Source organism: Microcebus murinus, chromosome 5 (genome assembly GCF_040939455.1).
Source record: "Microcebus murinus isolate Inina chromosome 5, M.murinus_Inina_mat1.0, whole genome shotgun sequence".
Classification (NCBI taxonomy): domain Eukaryota; kingdom Metazoa; phylum Chordata; class Mammalia; order Primates; family Cheirogaleidae; genus Microcebus; species Microcebus murinus.
Genome location: NC_134108.1, coordinates 90,780,999 through 90,801,751, shown reverse-complemented (window position 1 = coordinate 90,801,751; position 20,753 = coordinate 90,780,999). Strand labels below are relative to the sequence as shown.

Sequence of the window (20,753 nt, the reverse complement as noted above, 5' to 3'; positions counted from 1 at the left end):
CAGTTTACACATAAATAATTTTTAATTTTGTAATTTTGTAAATAATGGAAGAATAATTTTGTTCGACTTCTAGAAAAAATATTAAAAATACATTTCTTTGAACTTTCAGTAGGCTCAGATTTTCAGATGGTTAATCATGACTCAAATCATTCTAGACCAATTGATAAGAGAGGTGTAAGATATAATCATGTAAAGAGGCTTTCACAGTTTATGCTTTGATATAAACACCTGATGGCCTTGTGAGTTTATAATATCCATTTACATAAGCATTTTAACAGTGAAATTAAAAATGCCACCTTTTGATAATTTTATTCTTAAATTAATATTCTCACAGAGTGAGCATGCAATTCATGTCAGTTTATAAAGAAAAGTTGATACTCATTTTAGACAAAATAAATAAATCCTCAATGTCATATATTAGAGTGTTACTACATATCTTACGGTATTTCAATTACAAAAGGATCCTGGCAAACCAATAAATATTTGTTTCAATAAATGACATTGACAAAAGAAAAATAATAATATTTAACACAGGCTTTTATTTTTTCTTTGCCTTCTGAACTTTTAAAAATTTAAACACGATAATAGAAAAATAACCTAGATTTTGAAAACATATGTCACATGAATTGCACATTAAAGAATGAAGTCCAAAATGCAGACATTTCATTGTTCATCCATGTGTCATGTAGATGCAACAGTAGTTAGCTGACTCTGCATTTTATGTCACTGACTTGGCATGGTATCTTTTCACAATGTGTCCCAGATGTTACGTAAAGTTCCAAGCACGTATAAAAAATTTTGATGTGTACACATGCATGGGATGTACGTGCTTTGGTGGCAGGGGACTGAATAGCCTTCATAACTCTAATAAAAGCTACTATTTAGACCATATGAAAGTTTACTGTATTTATAAAAATTTAAATAGTTTTAGTGAGAATTTATAAAATGCGTACCACTTTATGGGCTTTAAATTTCACAGCTGATGCCATAAATTTTCTGGATGATTATCAAGGACATGTTGATGCAGCTGTTGTCATGCAAGACATGCTAAAGCATCCACTGCAGTGTCAATTAGTTGATCATGGCACTTTTCATTAAATAGGTACCAATATGGCTTATAACAGTGAATCCCTAAGATCTAGATTTCTAGAAAAAATAAAATTTTATTTAAACTCTGTAAAAACTCACTGGATGAAGAAGATAATTTCAACTACACAAATAGCTAGTGAACTCACATAGTTTCAAGTATTCAAATAACTAGCAGACTTGCATGAAAGGCATATTTATAAAAATAGTGTTTCAGAAAATCGAGGACTTGTACTCCAAAGCAAGAAAATCCACAATGGAAAACACACATTTGTCTATAGCATAATTCTACAATGAAGTCTCCACTGTATTCTCCTGATTTGGTTTTACTTTGGGTCACTACTTATCCATCTTGTGCTTCTGTAGCCTTTTATCAAAGCCTGGAGAACTTTTGAAGTCATAACATGTTTAGAAGAAGCTTTTTGGTTTTTTTGTTTGCTTGATTTTTGATGGGGAAATATCAGTTGTCAAACAAGTGAGGGTTAAAGAGGGTTTAGGATTTCTATTAGCTCGATTACATTAACTATTCTATTTTATAAGAGAAAGCTAAAGTGATAAAAGTTGACTATATATAATTTATACTTACATCCATCTTTCAACATTAAAAAAACTTCCTATCTGAAGAGCAAGCTTTCACAAGTACTTTACTTCTTACAGTTATATATTTTTAAAACTTTCCAATGAGAATTACTTTACTCTAAAGCTTAAGACTCCACATTTTAAACACATATTGAAATATAATAAGATCTTCATTTTTCTCTGTATTTTAAAGGAAAGAGAGACTGTATATTTATATTAGAATTTAGAAACTTATAGTACATTGCTCCTTTTCAATTGTGGTTATGTAAGTTTTGCCTTAAAAATAGACATCCTTTATTTTATGTCTTTGGAAATACATGATTTTGGCTTTAAAAATTTTCTTGTATGTTCTTTACATGATATGTATCTATTTTAATTCCAAAATAATTCTATATGTTTAAAAATTCATGTTGTAGACTTACTACAGAGAGTGGAAAAATAAAAATAGAAAACAAATCAACAAAATAGTTCACTATGATATAGTCTAACTCTACTTGTTTTCCAAATGACCTTGACTGAATTCCAATCATTTCCTAATACCTTCACTCAAAGTTGACACACTTGTCTTTCTCATTAACTATTGAATCTTTCCTGACATGATGAATTTTGCTCACCTCAACTTAAGGAGGTAAAACCTGCACCTAAATACATTTCCAACACTCAGCCTTCTCTTACGGATCACTATGCACTTTAATTTAAGATGATATGGTATGTTCAGCATGTCACCACATTTATAAAATCAATAGAAAATTAGCTAATGTCTTAGAAACAAATTCTTCTTTAAGCAACAAAGAATTTATTGTATGTTTCACATAGGCTTGCTTGTAATACATGTGGCAACTGCTGGTCCTGGAAGCAGGCAAGAATCAAGGCAGACTTTCTTTCTCTTCTTCCTCCCCATATATCTGTCATCACCACCAAAAGCCTCCTTCTTTTTCCATTTCTGCTTTCTACTACTTTTTTCTTGTCATTGATTTGCATGTGGCTCCATCCTAGTAATTTCGAATTAGGGAACTCAGTAGCAAAATCACATAATCTTTCAACTCAGGTGACTATGTCTGGTATTCCATTTCCAAGTTCCTGAGAGACAAAATTAGTTTTGTGGGTCTTGGGTCAGTTTTTCTTCCTCAGCAGCCTATAATCAGGATCTCCTGGACTGAGACACTGATGGTTCAGACCATCTGCAGACAGCAATGCAGTTTCTATAAGAAAAGGGCAAGGCAAGAAGAAAAAGACTGATATCTCCAATACACCTGATACACCTGAGTTTACACAAATAATATGATATATAAATAATTTGATATATCATAGAAAATAGTAGAGAAATGAAGAACTATTCATATTGGTCTTTCACATGCAGTTTTCCAAGGATTTTTAAACAATGTTCTGCAAAGTTCTGTGGAGGTGCTTTGTGGTTGCCCAGAGAAAGTAGGGAAGTCAGCTGTGGAGGAGGAGGTTGGATGGGTAAAATGCTGGGTCCAACTTCCCAGAGCAGCTCAAAGGCTCGATTTTATGTTTGACATATTCTGTTGAAGTTCTATAAAAAATAATCTTTCAAGAAAAAGTCATGCTTTTAAAAAAGCAAGATTTGAAAACCACATTAGATAAATTTTTTCCAAAAGCTGTTATGAGTTTATATTGATATTTCAATGCACACTAGGCTGAGATCAGAAGAGGGCTGAATTTGAGTGACTGTTAATAAGAAGGTTAATAATGCCAGATTTGCATGCTAGTCCCTCTAATATCAACTGTGTTACATAATCCACAAGCTAGACATACATCAATAAATATTAATGACAAGTAGATACAACTATATGGTGATTTCCCTGCTTAATAAAAGACAAATAAGATACTCTATGTTATCCCCTTTCCTGGCTTTAGTATCAAGGTGTTAATGACTTCATAGAACAAGTTGCGAGGATTCCTTCCTTCTCGATGTTAAGAAATAATTTTTATAGTATAGGAATCAGTTCTTCATTGTAGGTCTGGTAAATCCAGGTGTGAGGCCATCTGGTCTGGGAATTTTTTTGTTGGAAGACTTTTTTATTGCTCCTTCAATTTAGATACTTGATATTCATCTTTTCAAGAGTTCTATTGCTTCCTTATTGAGCCTACAGAGGTTGTGTGCTTTCAAGAATTTGTCCACTTCCTCCATGTTTTCAACTTTATGTGCATAGAGATTTTTCTAGTATTCACAGATGACATTTTGTATTTCCATGGTATCAGCTGTGATGTCTCTTTTTCATTTCTGATTGAGCTTATTAGGATCCTTTCTTTTTTGTTTCTGGTTAATCTAGTGAGAGGCATTCCTTAATACCAAGCAGAGAATCAAATCAAAGACTCAATAAATTTTACAATAGCAACAAAGAAAATAAAATACCTAGAATCATATTTACCAAGGAAGTGAAAGACTTCTACAGGGAGAATCATGAAATACTGAGGAAGAAACTGCATAAGATATAAAAAGATAAAAAAATAAATCATGCTCATGAATCAGCAGAATCAATATTGTTAAAATGGGTATACTACCCAAAGTGATTTCCAGATTCAATGCAATCTCTATTAAAGTACCAATGTCAATTTTTTTAGATCTAGAAAAAACATTCTATGGTTTATTTGGAACCAGGAAAGATCCTGAATAGGCAAAGCAACCTTAAGCAAAAAGAACAAATCAGGAGGCATCACTTTACTAGACTTCAAGCTATACTACAAGGCTATAGTAACCAAAACAGCATGGTACTGGAAGAAAAACAGAGACATAGACCTATGGATTAAAAAAGAGAACCCAGATATAAAACCATTGTCACATTGCCATCTGATCTTTGACAAAGCAGACAAAAACATACACTGGAGAAAAGAGTCCTTATTCAATAAATGGTGCTGGGAAAATTGTATGGCCACATGTAGAAGACTGAAACAGGATCTGTACCTCTCACCATTCACAAAAATGAATTCATGATGGATAACAGACTTAAACATAAGACATGAAACTTCTAGAATTCTAGAAGAAAAAGTTGGGAAAATTCTTCTATATATTGGCCTCTGCAAAGAATTTATGAAGAAGACCCCAATGGCAATCATAGCAACAACAAAAATAAATAAAATGGACCTGATTAAATTGAAAACCTTCTGTACAACTAGGAAACAATCAATAGGGCAAATAGACAACCAGAATGAGATAAAATATTTGCATTCTATATATCCAATAAAAAGCTGATAACTAGAATCTATGAAGAACATTCAAACAGTCAGCAAGAAAACATCAAACAGTACCATAAAAAATGGGTAAAAGGCATAAACAGAAGCTTTTCAAAAGAAGATAGGCTAATGTCCTATATGCATATGAAAAATGCTCAACATCTCTAATTATCAGGAAAATGCAAATTAAAACCAAAATGAGATATCACCAAACTCCAGTGAGAATGGCTTTTATTAAAAAATACCAAAACTACTCATGCTGGTGTGGATACAGAGAGAAACGAACATTTATACACTGCTGATGGGACTGCAAACTGTCAATCTCTATGGGAAGTAACATGGATTTCCCTCAAAGGACTAACAATAGACCTACCATTTGATCCAGCAATCCCACTACTGGGGGTTTACCAAAAGGGAAAAAAGTCATTTTATCAGAAAAACACTTGTACTCCAGTGTTTATTGCAGCACCATTCACAATCACAAACGTAGAATCAAACCAAGTGCCCATCAATACACAAGTGGATTATTAAAATGTTATATATGTATACCATGGATTACCACTGAGCCATAAAAATAAAATGGTGAACCTCTTCTAACAACCTCCAATGGAGCTGGAGACCATTCTTCTAAGCGAAATATCACAAGAATGGAAAATCCAATACCATATGTACTCGCTATTAAATTAGAATGAATCGGTCAACACTCTTATGCATATATGGTAGTAAAACTCAACAGAAATCAAGCAGGTGAGAAGGGAGAGGTAGGGATGGGTAAGTATACACCTGATGGGTGCAATGCATGCTACCTGGGTGATGGGCACACTTAAACTTTAACTCAAATTGTACAAAAGCAATTCATGCAACCAACATAGTTGTGTCCCCATAATATTCTGAAATAAAAAAAGAGATACTGTATGTATTTTATAAATGACAAAGAATGTGTAGATAGTTAATAAGTAAGCTTTAACAATAGAGGTTAAAAAAATAGAATTATGTGTACCCTCGTGCTGGAATATTCATGTGCCTTGCAGACTTAACAACCTCCTCAAACTTTTCCATGCTCTCTTCAATGGAACAGTTAATATTCTTCTTGCTAAAGGATTCAGATGCAGCACCAAAAACTGATATCTCAGTGGCTCCAGCAGCAACCTGAAAAATATAATTTAAAGCCCAAAGCTAATAATTTTAAAAATCTAAGTGATAGCAGTAGAAGAAAGATTAACCACTCTAAAGGCATACTTGTATTCTTTTACATTTGCCTTATAATTTAAAATTGGATTCCTCTTATCTTGCCACATACACACTTTTGAAATGTAAAAATATTTTACAATAACAGAATAAATCCAGAAAGTTCAATGCTCATAAGTCTATGAGGCATGGAAAACACAGTGAAAGTGTTCCAATTTAATTTTGCCTTTCATAAATTACATACTTTCATCAGAAATTCTTTAACCCTGGTTATGGAAAACAGTAGCACACCAATAAAACCTTTATTCTCCATTAAAAACATTACTTTCAAACCAATTATTAAAATAAAAGATAGTAAATGCTTTCTATTTTTATTCTCTTCCTGCAATCCAACAGAAAACTATTTTTCTAATTCATCATTTAGATTTTGCCCCAAATTTTCCTTCTATCTCCTAATCTAGCTTCCATTGTTTAGTACTCTGACTGCTACACCTGTATTCTTGTGTGCCTAATATTTTAATCCTTTTGCCAGGCTTTAAATCCAAAATATTAACCTAATCAATTTCTCTTTTGCCCCTTTCATCAACTTTATTCCTTTCCCCAGGCTTCTCCAGTGACTTGTGTTCAAATGTTTAAACCTCTTAGTTTTCAGCTGGATTTTTAAGACCTTCTGTTAACACATCTTTATCAATCTGCCTATGTTCTCCTCTCCCCCTGACCCAATATTAACACATTGAAAGAAAAAGAACTATGCTGTCATCTTTCTTCCACACATTTAAAAAAAATATTGGCTTCTTTGCCTCTTTCCAAAATAAATTTTCAACTTCTAAAATAAAAAATCCTATTAGTGAACACCTACTATTTGCCAGGACTGTTTTTAATACCTTGCATACTGTTTTCATAATCCACAAACAACTCTGTAAACTAAGTGTTATTATGCCTATTTAAGAGATGAAAAATTTGTGGCATAAAGAAGCTAAATACCTAGCACAACATCACAAGTGGTAAATGTTCTGGAGCTATGTTTTGAGCCTTACTTCCAAGCCATGATCTGTTCTACTCCATTTCCTGCCCTTCTCAGCCAACATGGCAGTGTTCTCTCAGTGTCTTCTTCAAGACAGAGACATTCTCTATCTTGTTAGAACTGGATGACAACAATAGTTATCGTTTCCTAAAATGCCTTTATTTCTTTATAATGCAATAACATTTTTAACATATCAAACCAAAGAAAATATAGACTGGGTGTGGTGGTGCATGCTTGTGATCCCAGCACTTTGGGAGGCCGAGGCAAAAGGATCACTTGAGGCCAGGAGTTCAAGATCAAACCAAAGAAAATGTAAATGGGGCCGGGCGTGGTGGCTCACGCCTGTAATCCTAGCTCTCTGGGAGGCCGAGGCGGGCGGATTGCTCAAGGTCAGGAGTTCAAAACCAGCCTGAGCAAGAGCGAGACCCCGTCTCTACTATAAATAGAAAGAAACTAATTGGCCAACTGATATATATATAAAAAATTAGCCGGGCATGGTGGCGCATGCCTGTAGTCCCAGCTACTCGGGAGGCTGAGACAGAAGGATCGCTCGAGCCCAGGAGTTTGAGGTTGCTGTGAGCTAGGCTGACGCCACGGCACTCACTCTAGCCTGGGCAACAAAGCGAGACTCTGTCTCAAAAAAAAAAAAAAAAAGAAAAGAAAATGTAAATGATGCTAACAAGATCCACTCACAGGTGATGATGCACTACTTAGCACCTCAGCACCTCAACTCCATGCAATACAGTCTCAAATACAAAATTGAGATATTCATTAACACCAAAAACATCTGCTTCAAAATCTTTGCAATAAACCCATACAAGCACAAAAGCTTAAGCTGTTACTTAAAATTAAAGTGGTTCTTCTTGTATGTGTAATTATTAAAGCTTTTATTTAAATCATATGAACTCCTAAGTCACATGGGATCAGAAGACACAAACCAGAAGGAGAATAAGGAAAGTCACTAGATGCAGATACCATGACAATGATTAGCGTCAACTAGAAAGAGGATATAACAGAAACAAAAAGCTGACCAAAAACTTGACAAAAATAATTATCAATTAAATAATAATTGTAACTATATGTTATCATATTGCATGAGAAATGTTTATGTTTTACTCTATATTACTTACTCAAGAGGGAAGCACAAATACACTTTCAAAAATTTCACCAAAATGAAGAATTGTGTTTTTATGTTTTGATTCTTGGTTAAACCAAAAAAGCCACTTATGTAGAGTCCTTTAGCCCCTAACAATGCCATGAGGATACCAAGCTCTATGTATTCATGTTAGCATATTAGCATAGTATTTACATAAGATTATAAGTGAGTTACATGTGACACCATTTTAACTCCGTAAAGATCTTTAAACCAATAAGAGGCATATAAGTTTTAGAAAAATCAGTAGCACACTTACAGCACGGTGAAAACCCTGAAGATTGGGAGTAAGCACAGGGTATCGAACTCCTGGGTACTGATGAATGCCTTTCATCACTTCAGTGTGATCAGCCATCTTAAATACACAATAATTATATATAAATATGTAACTGTGAATATTCTATCAAGCATGGTTTTAGGTTTTCAGGTAAGTTTAGTTACATATGCTGTTATAGTTTATGAATTAATGTTTAAAATGACAAAACTATGCCAGTGTAGCTAAAGAAAAGTAGTTCTCAGTGTCGTAGATACATAATAACTAGATATGAGTTTAACTAAGTCATGTAACAGGATTTGGTTAAATGAGTGACCATAGATAGTCAGGATTTTACTATTAAAGTTCAGATAGTCTGAACTTTACTATTTTCACTTGATCAATCTTTACTCTCTTCCTTTCATTTCATGGTCCAAGGCTCAAATATCCCTGAGGTTAGGGAGAATTTGAACAGCAAGAGGTTATTCATTTACTTTGTACATGAAGATTTTATGTCTAAATCATATTCAGGGTATGAAATTTTACAATATGCAGTAAAATATAAATTACACATATTCTTTGGAAAAATTTAACAAGGTTGATATCTTAGAGTGTTATTTGGTTAGCATAGGTGTTTTAGTTAGTTATAATGCTTTATATAGTTCTATCATATTATTACCATGTGTTCTCATAAGGTGAACAAATGAACAAAGTAAATAGAGTACTCAGCAGAAAAATTTAACACATGCTGTCAAAACTTTATTTTCTATATCTATAAAAAAATCAACTTTGAATTAAAATATCAAATTTATCAGTTTGCCACAAAGTCTATGAATTACCTCTTAAAGCAATAACTAATGGTCAGATCCCATAATCATCAAACAGGGAAATTACCATTGACATACCATAAGCCTTGCAAATTTAAGAATAATAAATTATGGCATGAACAATAAATATAAGGAATAATATATAAGCAGTGGAAAAGTATACAAAATGAGCATGGAGAGAGCTGTGAAAACATACACCAAACCAAAATTGATATCCTCAATATGGGAAAGGAAGACAAAAGGCTATCATTTTTTTTTCCTATATATATCTTGGCTTGTTACTGTAAGCATGAATTTGTTTAATTTAAAAAAGAAATAAAAAGTAAATTAATCAAAACATAACTCCTTTACTTAATAAGGCTACACACATATGAAATATATAAAATACTACAATATTTACTCTTATTAGTCCATTGGTCTTATCGACTCTCAATTAAATGCCAGCAGAGTTAAATTTAATACTTTCTTGCTGTATAATTTGGATTGATTAAATGATTTTTAAAAATATATTAAATTTAAAATTATTAATAAATATCAAAGATTAAAAAAAATACCTCTAATTAACTGCCACCATGCCTTATTAACATTTAAGATTGCATGTTTCATTCAGTCCAAACACATTTATTTGTGCTTAACATGTGATGCTTGCTCATTTATTTCTATAGTAGTGTATCTACTATCCCCCACTCAATCCATTCCCAGCCTTTGCAAAGGATGGGAATATCTACCATATTTCTTTACAATGCATAAAATGCAAGTCTCTCATTTCAATTTAAGCCCATCTGACGTCAATGGAGATGTTTACTAAGCACCTACTACGTCCAAAGCCCTAAACTAGATCCTGTGGGAAATACAAATACAGATCTTACTTTCCTGTGGGAAAGTGAGGTCCTTGCACTGAAGTAATCTGCAGTATAGTTGGGGAGACAAAACAGACACACTTGGAATGTTGACAATTCAAAAGAATACACTGGTTGTAAATTAGAGCACAGATTATGAGTTCCTAACGGGGAAAGGTTGGTATGACCTAGAATAGTCTGGGAAAGTTTTAAAGAGCATATGGGATATAAACTGCATATTATAATTTGCATTATAATGTCCAAAAAATGGCTACAACAACATTTTTGGTCCCATATTTTTATCAAGAGGTGGATATATTTACTTTCTCCCTAGAAGCTGGGTAGGCTGCGATTGCTCCAATCATTAAAGTGTAGTGGAAATAATACTACATGACTTCTGAAGTTAGCTTATAAATAGGGATACAGCTTCCATATGGCTTTCTCTTTTGGGGAAAGCCACTGTGGAGAAATCAGCCAGCATGCCGTGAGAAAGCCCAAACTAACCTACACAGAAAGGCCACATGAAAAGACCCTCGTGAAGAGCCCATGTGAAGAGGAACTGAGGCCAATAGCCAGTGTCACGCCCTAAATTTGTGATTGAAGTAGTCTCCAGATGACTCTTGTCTCCGGCTTTGAGGCCCCAGACATTGCAGACCAGAGACAATCTGTCCCTCGTGTCCTGTTCAAATTCCTCAACCAGAGAATTAGTGAGCACAATAAATGTTTATTTGCACCACTAATTCTCACTCAGGTAATTCATTGCACAGCCCTAAAAGCTGGAACACTGAAAAGATGAATAGGGTTGGAAAAGAACGGAGGGAACATTACACAAGTGCTAACGTATTATCTGCCTAGAGAAGATTATTGTTGAGTAATCCGGGATAAGTTTATAAATGAAGAGGAGATCACACACAGAGATGAGCCTTTGAGTTACGTTCACATTATTCTAGATGCCTGATTTATACCAAAGGCAACAGAAAGCCATGGAGAGAAGATTTTGAAAGAACAAAAGACCAGAATAAGTGCAGTATTGTAGAAAGATTAATTGGGGAAGGTGCAAAGAGCAGTACAGAAAGAAGAGAGGCAATTCTCAGGTAATTGTGAGAATCTTGCTTGTGACAAGTTCTGTGGTAGAAAAATGACACAGGGAATAGAACTCCCAAAGAAAAATGAATAGGACACAGTTGATAGCACAAAGGAGATAACTTTACTCCAAAATGTAACTCTCACTATTTGATAGCCTTTCCTTTTAAAATATTTAACATTTGTACATATTTCAACACCATTCTTGATTACATATCCATGAATTTAGCTTTTATGCTTGATGCTATTTACAGTGTGAGCTCTGTCTCCATATGTCTCTCCTCTCTCACACACACAAACACACATGTACGGTGTACAAATGTGCACACATGTGAAAATCATAATAAGAAAATTAGTTCACTTATTCCTAATTTATAGCAGAAAGGAAAGCAAAGTTACTACTAGTTTTAGGATATTGTAATAAAATCTAAAACAACACTAGATAATAATGTTAATCAATATTACTAATTCTTAAGCCTAACTAAACATAGTATATTTAATAGTTATTAGAGATATTTATATTACTGTGATAACATAATTTAATAAATAGCATGCTCCTAATCAAATACAGATGTGGATGAGATTGGCAGTGCATCATAAAACAGCATAAAAAGCAAAAAACAAATTTTAATCTACAGGAAATACAGGTCATGTTGGCTTATATGAGGTTATTTCATTCTAAACATAATTTAACAAAAACCTTGAATCAATATGAAGACGTTTAAATAATAAAGCAACCAATAATTTCTTTTAATAGATTTTTAATTCACTAGAATAGGAAAATAGATGATAATAATCAAATTCTCAGATCATGAACACTGAAGTTTAGTGGCTGAACGTGCTTAATGAAGTTATGTTAAATATATTAAGTAGAATCCAAAAAAATTAGTACTTTTCTCATTTTTTAAAATATTCACAATATGAGGCCATTTAGAAAATAATATTCTTAATTTAGACAATAAAGGCAAGTAAGTAAAGAGCCCTAGGAAATCCTGATAGGATATAATTTTATTACTATGAATAAAATAGAGCAGGTTTCAATTAAAGGTATAAAATTCTTGCTTTAGTACTTTTTCTTTTTTTTATTCTCTTAGGCAGTTTATATTACACTTCAGTCTCAATGTTATTTTAATGTATAAAGTTTATTATTTAAGCGATGAAACTATTCATTTACATTACTGTTTTGACATTTTAACAAAATCTTTCTACATCTGGTTTGATTTAGCATATTTTTAAGATTTTGCTACGATTTTTTCATTTAAGATTATAGAAAATCCTCATGATTTGGTTAGTTAACAAGTTTTACCATCATTTTCACATAGTCTGGTAATGGCAATACCTGTGTCTATCTAGCCAACAAAATAGACCTACCATGGTTGATCATGTTTTTAGGCATCTACACTTTGCTCTGGATCCAAATAATTACAATATGTGTGAGACAATTTGCAAGAGTTTTAAAAATATAAAATGAGTCACAAGGATTAGAATGTAATAAGCTTAAAGTTCAGATATTATATTTGTTGCTAACTCTATCATGGTACAATTAAATATGGATACTCTAGGTTATACATATTTAGATATCAAACTAATATTTTATAACTATATGAATATTATATTCTCTCCTAAATATTTTGGCTTTCAATACATCCTCCAGACAACGGCAATCACTGAAATACAACTTAAGCATTGTGTCCTTATCTCACCTAAATTCCCTAACCTCAACCCCAACCCCAAACCATAACCCTAACCCTAAGCCTAAACCCTAACCCTAACCCTAATCTTAACCCTAATCTCTCCTAAATATTTAGATTTTCAATACATCCTCCAGACAATGACAATCACGGAAATACAACTTAAGCATTGTGTCCTTATTTCACCTAAATTCCCTGAGATTAGTGGAATTTCAAGATAATGCATATGAGTATGCAGTAATGAACAATGAAAAGAGTTTCAGAACTTCAGACACTTCAGAAAGGGAACAATATTGGAAGTTTCAACAATTTTTGGTAAATAGACTACAGCTCACCCAGTTTTATTTTGCTTCACTTTATTGCACTTCGCAGATATTGTGTTTTTTTACAAATTGAAGTTTTGTGGCAACTCAGAGTGGGGCAAGTCTATTGGTCCCATTTTTCCAACAGCATGGGCTTATTCTGTGTCTCTGTGTCACACTTTAATAATTCTCACAATATTTCAAACTTCTTCATTATTATTACGGTGATCTATTACGATGATCTACAACTGATCAGTGATCTTTGACGTTGCTTTTGTAATTGTTTTGGGGCACCACAAACCACACCCGTATATGATGGAGAACTTAATCAATAAATGTTTTTAAAAGTTTGACTACTCTACCAACCAGGCATCCCACCATCTCTCTTCTTCTCCTCAGCCTCCCTATTCCTTGAGCCAAAATATATTGAATTTAGGACAATTAATAACGCTATAATGGTCTGTAAGTGTTCAAGTGAAAGGAAGAGTTACACATCTCACTTCAAATCAAAAGCTAGATATGATTAAGCTTAGTGAGGAAGGCATGTTGAAAGCCACGACAGGTTGAAAAGCCAGGCCTCTTGCACCAAGCAGTAGCCAAGTTATGAATGCAAAGGAAAACTTCTTGAAGGAAATTAAAAATGCTACTCCAGTCAACACACAAAGATAAGAAAGCAAAACAGCCTTATTTCTAATACAGAGAAAATTTTAATGGCCGGATAGATGATCAAACCATCCACAACATTCCCTTAAATCAAAGCCTAATCCAGAGCAAGGCCCTACCTCTCTTCAATTTTTCTATGAAGCCTAAGAAAGGTAAGAAAGCTGCAGAAGAAAAGTTTGAATAATAGCAGAGACTGCTTCATAGGTTTAAAGAAAGAAGTCGTCTCCATAACATAAAAGTGCAAGGTGAAGCAGCAAGTGCTGCTGTACTATCTGCAGCAAGTTATCCAGAAGATCTAACTATGATCATTGATGAAGGTGGCTACACCTGTTGTTTACAACAGATTTTCAGTGTAGACGAAACAGCCTTCTATTGGAAGAAGATGCCGTCTAGGACTTCCATAGCTAGAAAGAAGTCAGTGGCTGGCTTCAAAATTTCAAAGCACAGGCTAACTCTCTTACTAAGAGCTAATGCAACTGATTGAAGCCAATGCTCACTTACTATTCTGAAAATGCTAGGGCCCTTAAGAATTCTCATAGCTCTGACTTGGATAGGGCAAAGGCTATATATGTAACTGAAACATTTGCACCTCCATAATATTCTGAAATTAGAAAAAAAGGATTATGCTAAATCTACTCTGCCTGTGCTCTATAAATAGAATAACAAAGCCTGGATGACAGCACATCTGTTTACGGCATGGGTTGACTAAATATCTTAAGTCCACTGTTGCAAAATTATACTTAGGAAAAAATGCTCCTTTTGAAATATTACTGCTCACTGAAAATGCACCTGGTAATCCAAGCGCTCTGATCGAGATGGACAGGGAGATGAATGTGGTTTTCATGCTTGCGAATACAAAATCCATTCTGCAGCCCAAGGATCAAGGAGCAATTTTGACTTTCAAGGTTTTTTTATTTAAAAATACATTTTGCAGAATGGGTTCCAGCTCTATCCAGGAATATACAAGATGTGCTATATCACCATTGTTTCTTAAAGCTGAGTAGTACTCCATGGTATACAAATACCACATTTTATTAATCCACTCATGAACTGATGGGCACTTGGTTTGTTTTCACATCTTTGCAATTGTGAATTGTGCTGCTATAAATATTCGAGTGCAGGTGTCTTTTTCATAAAGTGACTTTTGGTCTTTTGGGTAGATGCCCAGTAGTGGAATTGCTGGATCAAATGGTAGATCTACTTGTATTGCTTTGAGGTATCTCCATATTGCTTTCCACAGAGGTCTACTAAGTGAAGTATCTCAAGAATGGGAAAACAAGCACCATATGTACTCACCAGCAAATTGGTATTAATGGATCAACACCTAAGTGGACATATAGGAGTAACATTTATCAGGTGTCAGGAGGGTGGGGAGGCGAGGAGGGGATGGGTATATACAACCACAACGAGTAAGATGTGCAACGTTTGGGGGATGGACACGTTTGAAGCTCTTACTCGAGGGAGGAGGGGCGGCATGGGTAATATATGTAACCTTAACACTTGTAACCCCATAATACGCTAAAAGAAAAAAATACATTTTGTAAGGCTACAGCTGCCATAGATAGTGATTCCAGTGATGGATTTTGGTGAAATAAATTGAGAACTTTCTAGAAAAGATTCACCATTCTCAATGCCATTAAGAACATTCATGATTTGTGGGAGGAAGTCAAAGTATCAGCATCAACGGGAGCTTGGAAGAAGTTGATTCCAACCCTCATGGATGATTTTGATGGGTTTAAGACTCCAGAGGATGATATAACTGCAGATATGGTGGAAACAGTGAGAAAACTAGGATTAGGAATGGAGCCTGAAGATGTGTCTGAATTGCCACGATCTCATGATCAAACTTGGACAAATGAGGAGTTGTTTCTACTCAATATGCAAAGAAAGTGGTTTCTTGAGATAGAATATACTCCTGGTGAAGATGCTATGAACATTGTTGAAATGAAAATAAAGGATTTGTAACATTACCTGAACTCAGTTGAGAAAGAAGCAGCAGGGTTTAAGAGGATTGACTCTAATTTTGACAGAAGTTCTACAAAGGGTACAATCCCATCAAACAACATCACAGATCACACATAACTTTTTCATGAAAGAGTCAATCAATGTGGCAAACTTAATAGCCTTATTTTAAGAAATCATCACAACCACTCCAACCTCCAGCAACTACCACCCTGAGTAGTCAGCAGGCAACGACGTGGAGGTGAGACCTTCTACCAGCAAAACGATTATGAATCACTGTAGGTTCAGATGATCCCTAGCAGATTTTAGTGATAAAGTATTTTTAAATTAAGGTATGTACATTTTGTTTATTTAAATATAATACTATTGCATACCTAATAGACTACCATATTGTATAAAAATAGCTTTTTTATGCACTGGTTATTCCAGCTTTTGTGGGTCTGAAGTGATTGCAATTTAAGAGGGAGCCTCTTTAAGTAAAAGAACACAAAAATATCTAACTTTTAAAAATTTTTATTAAAATATATAGCAGGTGAACACACTGATAGGGTCTCTCCTAGGGCCTGGGGAGGGACCTATACAAATCTCTTATGGTGATTTTCCCATCTATATCATATACTGAAGTTATACATAAAGTTTTATCCAGGGTGAAAAGTATCCTTGATAAAAAAAAATAAACAAAGGTTTGGAAAATACCAACTTTGATGAAATTTCCTATCATGCTCATGGCAGTATTCATCGGGATAGTCAAGGATCTTTCCCAAATACAGATTCATGGTGTCAATAGTAATCCCTTTCCTTGCCACCCCAGAAATACTATCAACAAACAAGTGTCATCACTTTTGTATGTCTTATTCTTGGTATATTCGTAAAATTTCTGAGTTTGTCTGTGTTCATAAATTCTTTGTTTAATCAATTATCTAAAATTTTTCAGGAAATAAATTTAAGCTCAGGGACCTATAATTCTCCTTTTCTTCTGCTCACTAATATAGATTGTTAAATAACTTTTTTAAAAAATATCTTTAAAGAACTTATTCTTTTGTTGCTCCATCACCAACATCATCACCCTGGACACTATATATATCTCTTTGAAATGAGTGGATGATGTCAGAAGTCATTTGCCTACAATGTCCACTGGCCAGATTAGACATAACTGATGGTATTATTAATACTTTCTGTATGCAGGAGTACACAGGAAAGACACATATAGAATGTGGTAATTTCTTCAACACATGCCATCGATTACTAAAAAAAAATGTAAATAATGTGGTTTCAGACTCTATAACTCAAAACTCAATTTGAGCAGTAACTCCTCTTAAAGGTAATACATTCGTAAATTCTGTAATGAGGAAAAATGAGACTAGAGTTCTTCCTGACAACCCTGGGTGAAAACGCTCCAGCTAGCTATGAATAGCACTATAGCCTGGGTACTATAACCCTGTCTCATTCACAGACTCCTTGCACTAACCCCATATATCTTAGCCTCAGTAGCACAGAGGAAATCTTGGTCTGCTTGGAGAAGTAAGACAGTTTTAATAAATCACAGTCTTACAATAATAAACACAGGAAATCTCTGGAAAATTGAACATCCAGTTTTTTTTTCTACCCAATACCCTGTCTTGGCTGCCAAAGCTAAAATGGACTGACACCATACTCACAAAACTTCTTAAGCCCAGAAGTCTTGAAACTAATTTGGTCTGGTGTATAATTTCCTGTATGTCCTTACTCAACATTACCTTTGTGTACCAAGGACCCTCTGTACTGCCCTCTATTAGATGGAATACCCACGCTTCTCAAGAGTGAGCAAAGCAAGGAGCCTAGGACCCATACCCCCTTATTGTAAATGAAGGCAACACAATTTTATCATAATCCACTAATATGTACAAATAATCATTTTCAAATTATAAAATAGACCCAACCTACCCAAATGGATTTGTCAGTTATAAACTGAGAGACCACTGTTCCAGACAGAGAAACAAAAGTCATCTCATTCAATAACATTTCCCAGTTTCCTAAGATAAACATAGCAAATATGTATTAGTTATTCTTTGTTCAGGTCAATGCCTTTCGTGATCACTCTCCTGGTCTTCCCATGTCAAAACAATCATGTTCCCAACATCATTCTGAAGCAAGGGCAAGAAGTCTCAAAGCTCCCAGTATAATTTTCTTTCCAGTCAACTGTGCTGCTTCTCATATATCATGCCTTTGTGTTTGATAATAACATTGTCAGCGTTGTTATTTCCCATGCATGAAAGCAAAGTGATTTTTAAAATACCCTATCTAATTGTAGACATTGTATATTAACTATACACGAAGATTCCCTTCTATACTTGCACTTTCTTCTGTAAACCAAATCTACCCACAGTGGATAGGTGCACTGACAAGAAGAAAAGGTAGACTTGAGTTGCTTGAGGGAGACTAACTCACTGGAAATCAGACATTGGCAATAAAGAAAAGTTGTGGCAAAAAGGGTTTTATTACCATGACAAGTAATGCCATCACTGCCAGCTGGTGACTGGGCCATCATGCGGACCTGGCGATCTCTGTTTTAATAAATAGTGCATAAAGCAGAACTTTATAAAGGGTTGAACACAGTATTCAATGACAAACTGCTTAACGTATTCTTGTTACTAGGTCTATTTTATAGATCATTTACAGATATTTATTTGATTTTAAAACCCCTTTGGATGAGTTTTAATTTTGTTATTTATTTTATTCCAGTTATCTGTTCCAACTCTACAACTGCCCTATTAGTTATACATTATGGTTATTGTTAGCAACTACTTGTTATTCACTTTTTGAGTCCAACAAAGAACTCAATACAGTTTTAATAGTGATACAATAAAAGCAATGAATGGTCGAATGAATAAGTGGAAACTATCCAAGGCACAGAGAAATAAAAATACTTTGCCAAACCATATTATAAATGAGTAAGAGTCAGGTCCCAGAGTTTCTATTGCTCTATCAGAAAGTACAAATGAAACGACAGATAGGAAAGGTCACTAAAAGTTCAGAAAGCATGCAACCTAGAGGACATTGGGGGAAAATGACTATATTTGGGCTACCAAGAAATATATTTATTACATATACTACAAGCAGAATTTAATAAAAGATCCATCCATCTAGACTAATAACAGTGTTAAGTTTATCAGTGGGTCCCACATTATAGCAGTACAGGTCTGGAGTAAGTAGTGTCAGTACTGTAAAGTTATTAGCATGAATTTGCTTCAACTTGTTGATATTTCAAAGAGTACAGAATTACAATCTATAAGATTTTACAATTTGAATTTGAATTTGCCTAAGAAATTTATAAAATAAGGGGCATTCTTCAAAAGAATACCCTATATATTCATAATAAAGATATTAAAAATTCAAAGATGGTACAAAACTATTATTCCATGGAGTTATAATACCAATCAGCCTTTAATTCTATAAATTGAATACTCAATATAAACATATTTGGATAAAATTTTTAAAAGCACAATAAAATGATATGCTTTATGAAATATGCTTTCTATTTATAGGTATACTCTATGTGAAAATATATTTATACTCCTTTTATCAAATATAAATAAGAGAAACATTGGCACATATATCTAACTAATGTGTAGGTTTTGAAATATAAAACTTACCCCATTACCTAATGTGATTTTGGTGCTCTGTTACTTTTAGCATTCAGATTTATCTTTCTAATTCTCTGTGTTTGCTACATATTACAATACTTCTAGAGAACTTTCCAGCAATTTAGTTAGGCAATTTTACACCAATGAATGTGTACCTAAAAATTAGAAAAGTTATTTTATTTTTATTTTTTAATTATTTTTAAAGCATAATTTTTGTAAACATCAGCAAAATATATGTCCTTTAAAATAATTATGTAACTTTTAAAAGATCTGGTATGATATGTTTCACTTGCAGTGCTCAGTATACAAGGATAATCAATTCTTAAAAACAAGTGCTACTTGAACACACTAAAAAAGTGGTGAACTAACCAGTCCACATTTAATAACTTAATGCTTTAAATGTTAAACCTGGTCTTGAGTAATGGATGTGATCAGACAAGTGGTCAAAGTATATCACTATGGCACACTGGAGGTATTTTTGTTCCATCTAGATAGTCCCTAGGGCATACTGTGCATCTCTCAATGTAGACTACAGTTAAGTGGCTTAATCAGGAGTTATACCAATGAAATGAGTTCATGCTAAAATAATACTGACAGTGTTTATCAACAAACTTATTACAGTAATGCAAAAAAAACCATTAAAAAGTCAGACTAAGTCTTTCTGAACTAAACTGGACCTCTATTTGGCTTTTAAACAATTATGTACAGACCTTTCAAATGTTGATGCATATTGATAATTCTATGAGACCAAATTTTAGCATAATTTTAGTCAGATACAAAAGTGGAATTTTAATGTGACCAAAATGGATTTGAAAGTTTCCTTCTCTCTCTTCTTTCTTTTTCCTATGAAAGTTTCTTTCAGAGGAAAATGTATTAAACATTTGGTATACATGATAACCTTAGTAAAACTGAATAACAGGTAAGGTTAAGTGTTTCACTTTAATATTTTGTTTGGGTTACTTTTATAAAGCTAAGAACAAATAAAACTCAATTTGTTAGTCAAAATGTAATTGATTGAATCAACTATTAAGAATTATCATCCTATGGAAAAGCTCTGCATGCCGAGTATAAGAAGAATACTAAGAGTTTAATAGGCTTTTGACCTAATGGGGAGAAAAAAGCCAAAAAAATTGAAAAAAAAAATTAAAAAGTAAGAAAATCTAACTAGTAGAATTGATTTTAATTTTAAGCTTTTTTTTTTTTGCTATAGTATTGAAACTATATCTTAGCTAGAGAATAAGTTACTGTTGAATGCTGAGTAATACCAAACAATGTAAGCAAC

The 20,753-nt window shown here is 33.7% G+C and overlaps 1 protein-coding gene across 1 annotated transcript in view; it reads right to left on the bottom strand.

Moving 5' to 3' along the window:
* HMGCLL1 (3-hydroxy-3-methylglutaryl-CoA lyase like 1) overlaps nucleotides 1-20,753 on the bottom strand; it is a 142,347-nt gene that overhangs the window by 77,849 nt on the left and 43,745 nt on the right. Inside the window, exons 4-5 of the mRNA XM_012780785.2 lie at nucleotides 8,488-8,583; nucleotides 5,864-6,012 (exon numbers count right to left, since the gene is read on the bottom strand). Coding sequence (XP_012636239.1) covers nucleotides 5,864-6,012; nucleotides 8,488-8,583 — 245 coding nt within the window. The remainder of the gene's footprint in view (nucleotides 1-5,863; nucleotides 6,013-8,487; nucleotides 8,584-20,753) is intronic.